This window comes from Haliotis rubra, unplaced genomic scaffold (assembly GCF_003918875.1).
Source record: "Haliotis rubra isolate DU_JTF1 unplaced genomic scaffold, ASM391887v1 Scf53, whole genome shotgun sequence".
Lineage (NCBI taxonomy): Eukaryota > Metazoa > Mollusca > Gastropoda > Lepetellida > Haliotidae > Haliotis > Haliotis rubra.
In genome coordinates, this window is record NW_025767224.1 from 1,016,637 (window position 1) to 1,030,251 (window position 13,615).

Consider the following 13,615-nt stretch of genomic DNA (forward strand, 5'->3'; position numbering starts at 1 on the left):
CTCCACTACCCAGGTTTAAAGATCCACAGTCTAACACATTCTCTCCACTACCCAGGTTTAAAGATCCACAGTCTAACACATTCTCTCCACTACCCAGGTATAAAGATCCACAGTCTAACACATTCTCTCCACTACCCAGGTTTAAAGATCCACAGTCTAACACATTCTCTCCACTACCCAGGTATAAAGATCCACAGTCTAACACATTCTCTCCACTACCCAGGTTTAAAGATCCACAGTCTAACACATTCTCTCCACTACCCAGGTTTAAAGATCCACAGTCTAACACATTCTCTCCACTACCCAGGTTTAAAGATCCACAGTCTAACACATTCTCTCCACTACCCAGGTTTAAAGATCCACAGTCTAACACATTCTCTCCACTACCCAGGTTTAAAGATCCACAGTCTAACACATTCTCTCCACTACCCAGGTTTAAAGATCCACAGTCTAACACATTCTCTCCACTACCCAGGTATAAAGATCCACAGTCTAACACATTCTCTCCACTACCCAGGTTTAAAGATCCACAGTCTAACACATTCTCTCCACTACCCAGGTTTAAAGATCCACAGTCTAACACATTCTCTCCACTACCCAGGTTTAAAGATCCACAGTCTAACACATTCTCCCCACTACCCAGGTTTAAAGATCCACAGTCTAACACATTCTCTCCACTACCCAGGTTTAAAGATCCACAGTCTAACACATTCTCTCCACTACCCAGGTTTAAAGATCCACAGTCTAACACATTCTCTCCACTACCCAGGTTTAAAGATCCACAGTCTAACACATTCTCTCCACTACCCAGGTTTAAAGATCCACAGTCTAACACATTCTCTCCACTACCCAGGTTTAAAGATCCACAGTCTAACACATTCTCTCCACTACCCAGGTTTAAAGATCCACAGTCTAACACATTCTCTCCACTACCCAGGTTTAAAGATCCACAGTCTAACACATTCTTCACAAAATTTCTCGTGCAAAGTAATTTTTTCATGATTTGCAAACATTACCTTGACAGATGCGTTTGGATACTCTGTCATGGTGCCGTGAACCCGTTTTTTTATGATTTGTATACAAAAGTTAGTATTCATTAAAAAATATCCATGTCACAAGAACTTTTGTTGCTGAGTATATATTTCTATGATGGCCTTTGAGGAACCTACCTGTCGTGGTCCCCATTACATAGAGACCGCACTGGGATAACTAACGGCTTCCAGGTGGGGTTCAGTGTCTTCTTGATCACTTCTGTTCGGTGTACGATGGTGAAACTTCAACACAGGTAACAAAAAATAAATCAACCAGTATATCAAACAAGCAAGTGGCTAGTTGAGTCATTGAGTGTATTACCACCTCTCACTTGCCCAAACTTTAACTACCCAATGTTTTCAGTACATGTTCCTGTGAAGATCAGGGTTAGAATTGGTCTTCAGTAACTGTTGTAAGAGGCAACTAAAAGGATCGGGAGGTCGGGCTTTCTGACTTGGTTGACACATGTCATCGTATCCCGTAGATGTATGCTTATGCTGTTGATCACTGGATTGTCTGTTCCAGACTCAATTATTTACAGACCAACGCCATTTGACTGGAATATTGCTGAGTGTGGCGTTAAACAACAAAGAAAACAACCATTCCGTGGATTGTCACAAGTTTATGTTAGAAGGGGCGACTAGTGTCCTGTTTCTTTTCAAGTCTAAGTCTATTTTGATTCAGAGCAGTGTGGCTACAGTGATTATCTTCATCTAAACAATGTGTACAACTCATTTCTGGTGTCAGTTGCCATGATATTACTGGAACAATATGAATCATACTGCCACAAATGGCACTAAACCATACTCACTCACTCACTCACTCACTCTCTTGATTCAAGTACTATCACACATAAGGTTGATCTTAACAATGAGATTGATGCTCATGCTGTTGATCACTGGATTGTCTAGTCCAGTCTTGATTATTTACAGACAGATGCCTGGTGCAGTATTACACAACAAACCTGCCAATGTGACCAGAAATCTTAACCAACTAACCAACCAACCACTTTAAAGATTCTGGCTATTCTCACCTGCCATCCTCGTTGCATCTGTTAAGTGTCAGGAATGGATCGGATTTGCCGAAGAAGTCCTTTTTGTCAAGTTTGTGAGCACAAAACTGCATTGTTGCTTGCTCCTGGAGAGAGAGAGAGAGGCATTTGTTATCCAATGTAGAGTTGCCTCCCCTTGGTCAACAACAGCTGGTATGTTTCAGTATAGATTTACCAGGTGACCTATTATCGAAGTGTATTAAATCCACTGATTAATGATTTCTTATGTCGACCGACTAACATCATGTACACTGCACAGGATAAACGTTCAGCATTTTACTACAGAATTTCTGTTCTTCATTAACATATGGTTCATATCAATTTATTCCAGAGTTTACAGTCCAAGCCTCTAGTTGACATGTCTCAAGCTGCAAGTATTGTCTGACATTTACACAAGGCAGTTTTATAGTTTGCTTTACATCATCCAACAGGGCTGTTTGTCATAGGATTTCGAGAACACAGCACCCAGCAAAGGGCAGATGGCACTATTTGGGGGAAAACACTGTCCTCTCTTTCAAAGGGATTCATAAGTTCAAAATAGAACTGATTGTTCACATTTACAAATGTCCAGTATATATTATCCATTAATGTAAGACCTAGTTTTGAAAGACCAATGTTTACCAAGTCACAATTACACTGGTTTACCACAGAGAACCAACTGGATTGATGATGGAGAGCAAGAATTGATCATTTACTCATCAAAGACTTTTGAAGACAAGAAACTGTTTCAAACCTACCTTACAGCTGCTTAGCTCCTCCGCAGTAACTACAATCAAGTATATTATCATTATTGTGACATGGGAATATGAAACAATGTTGTTTTGTAACACAGCTTTGAACACAGCTAAACCACAGCATCTTGATATGGTGGGGAAGCCCAGAGTGGCACAGGTTTAAGTTATCAGGGTTCTATTCTGGCTTACAAAAATGGAATAAAATCAATGATATTTAGTGAAACACCACTGTGTCAAAATATTGGTTGCATCCAAGTAAAGTTTGGTCCCTTCACAGGCATTTCTTTTTTCGTAATTACTGGTTGTGTTAAACCTCGTGCAATGTGAAGTTGAGTTGAGTTGAGTTGGGCTTTACGTCACATCGGCATTATTCCAGCCATATAGTGATGAGAACAAGTCTGCATTAATATACATTGTAAGTACAAAGTGGTTTCGTTTCAAGTGCAATGTGAAGTATTTACGTAGGTCCCATCAACCTTGACAACATTGTTTGCCTGTATGGACAGTGGTCAGGACTGACGGATGAAATGACAGAGGCCCATAACTGCTCTTGATGCACCAGAGGTACAATCAGCATTATTGTGCATCCTTCGGGAATCTTTTTTCGCATCCATTCTCTACAGTTTTGCATGCCGAATTCACATCCTGGATTTTATCTAACATCAGTGTAAATCTGGAATTTGATCACAGGCTCATTACACTACAAGGGGAGGTAACTCCGAACAGCACATTGCTGCACCTTCACAGTTGGGCCACCAATAACTCCCTGATCAGGCTAACAGAAGGAAACACATACTTTTCTTCCATTCAATTATTACTAAAGTACTCACTAGCAATTGAGCCACTCTTCTTCTTAGGTCCGCTGTGGAAAGAAAAAGAGCATGTAAACAGTGTTGGTAAATAATGGCCTTTGTAGGTTTATTTCAGATTTGTTTCTGTTACATACCAATCTAAGGACCCACAAAGCTCCTGATTTCTATGTTGTCGTGGTTACAAGAATCCCTCGACTTAATTCGAAAAAAAGATGAAGTCTTAATGACATAAACATAAACATGATATGATGGATGAATGCGTGAATGTAGTTCATGTCTAGTCATCATTATTGAAGTAACACACAGCAGTAAGTAACTAAAAGATTCAGAGCATGTCTTCCAATAATCAGGAGGTAATGAGGACCTGTTGAAGCCGAAAGTACCCACAGTGTCTTCAATTTCTAGTATTTGTGAACTATCCAATAAAATAAACAAAGTTAGAATGTCAATAATTTAAACACTTAGAATTGTTGATTCTTTTCAGCCTCCAGCATTAACCATATTAAATTCCTGGTTTGTTGGCTGGGTGGTGGTAGACTGTTATATCATGCTACTACTGACTACAACATCAAACAATCATTCACTAGCTATCTTAGCAATTTTGTTAATTTCATATGACTTTTTTCATGCATAAATAATATCAAAACATTGATTGAAAAGTGAGCGAGTGAGTTCAGTTTTACACCGTACTCAGCAATATTCCAGCTATAAGGCTTTAGCCTGTAGAGTCTGACAATAAAGTGATCAACAGCATGAGCATCGATCTATGCAATTGGGATATGATGACATGTCAACCAAGCCAGCGAGCCTGACCACCCAATCCCGTCAGTCACATCTTACGACAAGCATGTGTTACTGAAGGTCAATTCTAACCCGGATCTTCACGGGTCGATTGAAAGGAGAACATTGAGAAGGACATCTATTGTTTGCCACACCTGTTTACATGGCATACCAATGCATACAATATTCATTCTATCATGACTTCAGTAAATACTGGATTGTGATTGTTAAATCAAAGTCATTTAGAGGTATATAATCACGTTATATACCTCTGATTTTCCAACACAGTAGGTATGTTTTTAAAATCTTAATAACGAAGTTATGGTAGAATGGAGATAAACGTACTGTGTTGGAACATCAGAGGTATATAACGAAATTATAATAGCTCTAAATGTTTTATTTAAGCATACTTTTGTGTAGTTTTACAATATTGATGAAATCAAACACTTCACTGTTGTGCTACAATGGAAAGCCTACACTGTTGTTAATGACAGTGGCACTATGGCAAGCCTACACTGTTGTTAATGACAGTGGCACTATGGGAAGCCTACACTGTTGTTAATGACAGTGGCACTATGGCAAGCCTACACTGTTGTTAATGACAGTGGCACTATGGGGCGCCTACACTGTTGTTAACGACATTATGGCACTATATGGGGAAGCCTATGCGGCGCTCCACACTGTTGTTAATGACAGTGGCACTATGGGAAGCCTACACTGTTGTTAATGACAGTGGCACTATGGGAAGCCTACAGTGTTGTTAATGACAGTGGCACTATGGCAAGCCTACACTGTTGTTAATGACAGTGGCGACTATGGGAAGCCTACAGTGTTGTTAATGTGGCACTATGGGAAGCCTACAGTGTTGTTAATGACAGTGGCACTATGGGAAGCCTACAGTGTTGTTAATGACAGTGGCACTATGGGAAGCCTACACTGTTGTTAATGACAGTGGCACTATGGGAAGCCTACACTGTTGTTAATGACAGTGGCACTATGGGAAGCCTACAGTGTTGTTAATGACAGTGGCACTATGCCTACACTGTTGTTAATGACAGGAAGGCACTATGGGAAGCCTACACTGTTGTTAATGACAGTGGCACTATGGGAAGCCTACAGTGTTGTTAATGACAGTGGCACTATGGGAAGCCTACACTGTTGTTAATGACAGTGGCACTATGGGAAGCCTACAGTGTTGTTAATGACAGTGGCACTATGGGAAGCCTACAGTGTTGTTAATGACAGTGGCACTATGGGAAGCCTACACTGTTGTTAATGTCAGTGGCACTATGGGAAGCCTACACTGTTGTTAATGACTCATGTCTTTGCGAGGATTAAAGATTTAACAAGAAGACAAAGTCATCAATATCCCCCTCAATGGCAAAATACTCTTCATGATTATGTCTACGAGTTATGATTATGTCAAATATTTAGGTGTGTACATAGAAAAGTGGAAGGAGAGTATTGAAAGGTTTTTAAAGTTCTGCTCCAGCAAGTAGCACTATCACCAATTTCAGTCTATGTCAAACTTGTTGCCACGGAAACGCCAAAAATATTTTATTCACAATTCCAAAACTACCAAAAGGCACCAGTACACCACCAGATCTATCTATGTGCCAAGTTTGGTGAAGAAATAGTGAACGGTTTTAGAGTTCTGCTCCGGAAAACATAAATGTGCACGGACGGACAGAGTCCATTTTAATACCCCCACGCAAAACGCGTTGCGGGGGATAAAAAATATTGTTTTTGAGATGACCCCTGACTCGAAATGCTTCACAGTATAATACATTATGACAAGGCCGGACACTTTGGTGCACCCTGCCCGCCTGCTTTGCCGATCGCTACACTTCCATCGCATGCAATCAATTAAAAGGTAATGCAAACATAATCATTGGCCTTTTGATCACCACTCATGACACCTACCAATTCTTTATTGTTATTTCAGCAAGTTGACTGAAACCCGATTTTGACTCAACTAAACAACAATCTTGACACAAATAGATGACGATATCTCCACACAAAACGGGGGTGTGGTCGAAGCAAGCCCTCTGGTTGGTTGATGTTTGTTAAGGAGACATTTACAAATGATGCTTTTGCTGGAAAAAAATCTTACATTTCTTTCAAGTCAAGCAGTCGATGAAAGTAAAATTTCCCAAGAATTTATAAAGAATGTGCAGATTTAGCAGCATTGACGAACCAGAGGGCTTGTTTCGACCACACCCCTGCAAAGACAGAAGTGCCTGTGTATGGGGGGAGGGATGGAGGGGTTGAAGCTACACTGGGTCCTTATTGCATCAAACGTTATCCATTAGCCTAGTGAATGAGCAAAATTTAATTTTGGTTGTTTAAACTCAGCTAACTATAGTCAATAAAATAAACATATATCAATATACAACTAAACATGAATACAGAATTAGTAAATGTAACATATCAAGAGAATTAATGACAAAAATATTTTTTCGGACAGTACATTTAACTAAGAAGTATTATTCTAATCCCTTATGAAAAAGAACAAAGCTCCTTAATCAAGTGGGTTGATGTGCCTGTAGTTAGTTGTGTATGAAGTCTTGCTATCAAGAGTAATGGCTTTTGAGAAGTTGTGTTGCAAGTTATTGTTACTGCCTTGGTGCTAACACAGCTTTATCCAGTGTGTGCAGTATGGAAGTGTGTAGCTGTGAATGGGAGAGTGAGGGGGTGAGGTTGTGAGGGGGTGAGGTTGTGAGGCGGTGAGGTTGTGAGTGAATGGATAAATATTCTTTGATTTATACTGTATTGCAACCAGCTCATTATATTTGAGCAAGAATTCCACTCAATGGAGCCACTGATACATTTCTTCTACAAGAAACAAGTCATAGGGACAATGAACATATAAATAGTTTGATTTACTAATTAATCCTTGGAATGCAGAATCTGAAAATGGGTATGATAATAATCATAACAAGGGATTGGGGTCAAACTACGTCAAGGTCAAATGACATTCAAAAACAGATCATAAGAATTGACACGAGAACATGTAAACATTTCTGTGACTGCCCAGAGATATACTTGAGAGGAAATACATTTCTGTCCCTGGTGTGAGCAAGTTATTAAGTGGGTAACTCAAGATTACTACAGTCTGCCAAACAAAAGTTAATATTACGCTGCATCCAGTAATATTCCAGCTATGTGGAGGCATTCTCTAAATAATTGAATGTGGACCAGACAATCCAGTGATCACAGCATAAGCATTAAGCCACGCAATTGGGATACAATGAAATGTGTCAACCAAGTCAACGAGCCTGACTCCCCGATCCCGTTAGTCGCTTCTTACAACAAGCATGGGTTACAGAAGATCAGTTCTAACCTTCATGGGTTTCACCAAACAGAAGTCCAGATGTGATCAATGTTAAGTGTGAACATGTTGACTAACACTCCAGCATGCCATAATGGACTGAGGCTGGCATGGTACAATAGGCAGGACACCATGGGCAGGCCTTTAAGCACCGAGGTCACCAACTGGGAAGGATGATATACCTACAGTCATAGAGTCTCCATTATTACCGTCCTTGCAGGAAGCACAACTAACTGATCCATGAAGAAGGATTGAAATGATGGAAGGTTGGGGTGGGTGGGGGTGAGGAACCTACAAGACATTAGTCAACAGAGCATCCAGCATTATTCAGTGATAGATATATATATTTTTTTCCTAACACACACATACACACCCATTAAATGCTCTGAAATTGACTACTAGGACTACCAAGAATGGTAATGTAATCCCTTAGCGATAGGTAAAGAAGCAAGAGAAGAAATAGTCTGACTGTAAGTATCAGATGCAGATTGTCTCCACTTCTGCCTGACAAGCAAACACAAAATTCTGATTACATAGACCAGGCAAGTATTACTATTCAGATCATGTAGGACACAAAACCGCCAAGTACATCTTTAGCATATCTGAGATATACAACAAACAAACCATTAGTATATCTAAACTACTGTATCTTCTAATGACTTGAACAAGGGATTTGTCCATATAAGTTACAGAGGTCAAGGCCCAAGCAGAGATCATCCTATTAACTGTCCCATACAGTTTCACATCTACATAAGGAAGACATTATGCTAGGTGGACGAACACACTCACCCTTCTGCATAGGGGTCTCTATAAAGTTAAACGCAAAAAAATATATATTTAGTTCACATTTCAGAAATGAATTATAAGATCAAGAAATCTGCTCCTGATACTACACTGGGAGAAGAATAGAGAAGAATGGGGACAATTTTTATGGATATACAACTTCTTTATTCTATATAGGCTATGTTTTGACCCTACAAATTATCCTCATTCATCATTTCAACTTCTAGAATGCCAATCAAGGAAACTATACTGAGAGGTGACACTTGCTACCAGGCAGATCATGCACACATCTACAAGCTGTGACAGATAACTCAATGAATCAGGATTAGTGCCAGTAATAATGATATTGCAATATATTCAGCTGGAGTTAGTTACGTATTAATATAGAATATAATATGTTAGATAGTTTTAGCAACATGAATTCATCTTATAATAACATGTGGGAGTCCATGTTCCTAATATTACCAGGAAATGTTCCAAGTAAGGCCCACTTTCTTGTTGAAATGTAGATTTCCTACTATACATCACAGAGACTGAATGGGTAAACGCTAAGGATAAAACTATGACATATTGCTGGAACTTTACTGAATGCGGTGAGATGAAACAGGGATCAATGTTTGGTTAATGTTGAGATTATCACACTCACACAGCGGCATGCATCTACATGGAGAGTGGCTGCTTCTACCAGTCAGACCTAAACCCAGTCTTATTGTGCCAACCGAATATGACACCATGGTGCAGTGGGACATAGGTACCACCCTCAGACCTAAACCCAGTCTTATTGTGCTAGCCCACTGAGACAACATTGCGCAGTAGGACATAGGTACCGCCCTCAGACCTTAACCCAGTCTCATTGTGCTAGCCCCGAGACACCATGGTGCAGTAGGACATAGGTACCGCCCTCAGACCTAAACACAGTCTTATTGTGCTAGCCCACTGAGACACCATGGTGCAGTGGGACATAGGTACCGCCCTCAGACCTAAACCCAGTCTCATTGTGCTAGCCCACTGAGACACCATGGTGCAGTGGGACATAGGTACCGCCCTCAGACCTAAACCCAGTCTTATTGTGCTAGCCCCCTGAGACACCATGGTGCAGTAGGACATAGGTACCGCCCTCAGACCTAAACCCAGTCTTATTGTGCTAGCCCACTGAGACACCATGGTGCAGTGGGACATAGGTACCGCCCTCAGACCTAAACCCAGTCTTATTGTGCTAGCCCACTGAGACACCATGGTGCAGTACCCCGCTCAGACAAAGAAAATTGACTTAAAGGAGTCCGTTTTCGTTTCATCTTCTTTAAGGCAAGCATCATCATTAAACATCTTTTGTAATGATGCAGCCGTCAAACAAATCACTGTCCTTCTGCTCTCAGAACACCCTCCATTCACTAAGACCACATTAAACATCTTTTTGATAATGATGCAGCCATCGTCAAACAAATGCTCACTGTCACTTGTATCTCCTTAATTGGCTTTCTCCCTCTCAATGTAAAAATCACTCAATTAGTACTCACTCACGAGTTGCCTCCCTTTGCCTTCGCTGAACACTCTCTTCCACTTCCTGACAGCCCAACACTTGACACCACACATTCTCATGCTTCATCTTCTTATCCATAGGATATGGTGGTACAGAGAATAATGTAATCGCTTGAGAAATCTTCGCCTCTTGTTTTGGAACGCTGAAAATAGACTTTGAGAGCTCTTGACTGGGCATAGAGATAAGTCCAGTGCATCCTGAGATCATGCCATTTGAGACCCCATCTTAATCCCAGGTTTGTGTTTTGGATTTCACCTGTATCCTCCCTCAATGTTACATCCTACGCTGGCTATACAGGAAAAAGCCGCTTCGTGAGTTATCAGTGAATGTTGGAAATATCCGGATTAAACCGGAAAGCACGAGTTTAATCTCATAGTTACGAACTAAGCTGCAAGATCACAATGTCGAAAAATGTTTATTCTCGGAAGGGTAAATACAAATAATCTGCCACTTGACTGCTGACCAAATTTGTCGCATAAGTTACCCCGCAGCAAGCGCGGACTGCATCATCCCTCTTGTTTAAACACATTTTAATACAGATACGGAAGTAGTTGTATTTTGTGGTAGCCTTTGTTGGTTGACACATGCCTTTTCCAGCAGGGCTTTCACCAAAGTGCGAGCAGGCTCTGTGTTTGTCTGATTTTCTGTAACAAGGTGTGGCGGCGGAAACGCCAGACGCATTGCAGATATGCTAAGAGTCTCGCTGCTCCATGCCAGGGTCATCCGGACTGGATGACACGTAAATGTTGGTAGCTGATTGTTGGTATTGATTGTGGCTAATAGGATCTATTAGCGGAGCTCCTCGGCCTGGTTTGATAATCTTCGGTGCAAAGATTTCTGTGTTGGAGCATCCATTCTGGTGACGGGTTGATGTGGCTTTAAGGCAAGCATCATCATTAAACATCTTTTGTAATGATGCAGCCGTCAAACAAATCACTGTCCTTCTGCTCTCAGAACACTCTCCATTCACTACACCACACAGGTGTTTTTTATCAAATAGTACAGTCATCCCTCACCATAACGCGGGTTTGGGGTCAATGGATGACCCTCCTGCTATGCATAACATTGAATAAAGACGAAGTAGTATCATATTTTTATCACAAAAATGTACGGGTCTTGGGGTCCACAATCAGATTGTGACCGCAGAGAATAATGTTAAATTGGTGCAGTCCCATTTCATGCCATTTGAGACCTGTTTTCACCAATGTTATTATACACAGTTATCAGTGAATGAAACCGGATTAAATTTAATCCAGTCAAATGAAATGACTGCTGACCATAAGTCCCTCATCTGCGAAGATAGTTGTATTTTGTGTTTTCGGACATGCCTTTTCGTGCGTTAACAAGGTGTGTTGCATCACATTGTAAATACCTGGCTGATGGCATGTCTTAATGATGAAGTTGTCTTTCATGCCCCTCTGTGTGCTCTAACTAGGTGTGTTGCATCACATTGTAAATACCTGGCTGATGGCATGTCTTAATGAAGAAGTTGTCTTTTCATGTCCCTCTGTGTGCTCTAACAAGGTGTGTTGCATCACATTGTAAATACCTGGCTGATGGCATGTCTTAATGATGAAGTTGTCTTTCATGCCCCTCTGTGTGCTCTAACAAGGTGTGTTGCATCACATTGTAAATACCTGGCTGATGGCATGTCTTAATGATGAAGTTGTCTTTTCATGTCCCTCTGTGTGCTCTAACAAGGTGTGTTGCATCACATTGTAAATACCTGGCTGATGGCATGTCTTAATGATGAAGTTGTCTTTCATGACCCTCTGTGTGCTCTAACAAGGTGTGTTGCATCACATTGTAAATACCTGGCTGATGGCATGTCTTAATGATGAAGTTGTCTTTTCATGTCCCTCTGTTTGTGAGACTTATCCAGAAAACACTGAATTGTTATTAAGAGTTTGAAAACCAAAAATCCACACTGAATTTATGATTAACTTGAATGGTTCTGTTGATAAACTGTTTCCGATGCCATGAAGATGGGTGATTGTTTTATGGGAGAAACTGATTACCCTCTGGTTTAACCAAGGCCACAGTATCACAAAGGGCGTTATTGTGAGGGATGACTGTATTTGAGATAGATAAGATCCGCATGTGATCTCTCCTGCTATTTCTGCATACTTACATGAGATTCTTCACCAGACGGTTTGCAGAAACAATCTCCCCAAGACTACACTCAAATCTTCCCAGAAAGTCCTGTCAACAACAGATGTAAACTGAACTCAGTGCACCAAATTATTTTACTTCTTCTCATTCAGTTAAACACTAGCTTTAGAACTATAAGTCTCCTGCAATTATAACTTAATGGCCGTGTACGGAAGAACCGAACAGCAGATCCTGGCATGGCAAACCAGCGACAGAGCCTACTGTGCCACCCTTCACCAAACATGTGATATGGAGAAAATGATAACACAGAAAGTTACACTGTGATAGGAATAGCAGGTGTACATACGTGCTTCTTGAGGTCTGCACTGGCGGAGTCCACATCATAGCTGAAGAAAACACAAACACGATATAACCGTACTGTACCTTCATCACCATCAGTGTTTCAACATGTTAAATGAGACTCCAATCAAATGCCGTAAATTTATAATAAAATAGAACAGCATTTTTTGCAATAAATTGAGATCACATATGGTGAAAATCCAAAAAATCTGACAAGACGCAATTCATCTTATGGGAAAAAACATACTCCGATATATATATTTTTTTTCAACAATTTTATTACATGGAGCATATTCGGTTTCTCAATTTCATCATTCTATTTTCACTTTTCAAAAATCTTCAATAAAGTAAGGACTTTCTGTAAAATACACCACCTTTTGCTTTGGTAAACCTGTACCACCTAGACACCAATTTTCCCGAAGCTACTCACATTTCAAACTTGAGTTTCTGGGCCTGCTCGAAGTAATACTGCATAACAAACTTGTGGACGAAGTCTGGGTTCAGGTTATTCCAAACAATTTCTGTTCGTCCAGACTGAAACATAATCATGTTTATGATAAAAAAAGGATGATGATACACAATTGGTATATTTGTAATGGACATTCTTTGTGAGTTTTGTAACCATGAACCCAGAGCGTTAAGCTCAAAAAGCTTCTGACTACATCACACAAAAAGAGAATACTACACGAGGTCTCATTACATACAAATTATACGAAACGAGTGTCCTTCCGCTCAGTCAGATACCACAGGAAGGTCACAAGTTTCGTATAATTCGTGTGTGATGAGACCGAGTGTGGTATTTTATTTATTACCCACGTCTTAGATGCATTAAATTGACAAAACAGCATATTTTTGTTATTTTTATGGTTTCAAAGCGAAACCGGTTTCATAAAGAGGTTGCGGAAGAATTTTGTACTGTAGTACACTTTTTGCATGACGTCACACTGTATTGACGTCACTACGCCATTCTCGTCTGTGCCCTTGGTAACCGACGTCATGATGCATGTCAGTTGTCATCACCTCGTACAGCCTGTACAGTACACTACTCCATAGCACCCCGTTTCTTGGTTTGCAGTTGCTTCACTCGGCCAACATCACTAG

General features: G+C 40.5%; 1 protein-coding gene across 2 annotated transcripts in view; it reads right to left on the reverse strand.

Annotated features, from left to right (window-relative positions):
* Positions 1-13,615, reverse strand: part of LOC124252916 (copine-8-like) — a 44,695-nt gene that overhangs the window by 18,086 nt on the left and 12,994 nt on the right. Inside the window, exons 4-11 of one of the 2 annotated variants that reach the window (XM_046686591.1) lie at positions 12,945-13,048; positions 12,522-12,561; positions 12,195-12,265; positions 8,530-8,547; positions 3,648-3,679; positions 2,821-2,849; positions 2,066-2,169; positions 1,170-1,274 (exon numbers count right to left, since the gene is read on the reverse strand). In XM_046686591.1, coding sequence (XP_046542547.1) covers positions 1,170-1,274; positions 2,066-2,169; positions 2,821-2,849; positions 3,648-3,679; positions 8,530-8,547; positions 12,195-12,265; positions 12,522-12,561; positions 12,945-13,048 — 503 coding nt within the window. The remainder of the gene's footprint in view (positions 1-1,169; positions 1,275-2,065; positions 2,170-2,820; positions 2,850-3,647; positions 3,680-8,529; positions 8,548-12,194; positions 12,266-12,521; positions 12,562-12,944; positions 13,049-13,615) is intronic. The other variant, XM_046686592.1, reaches the window with a different exon arrangement.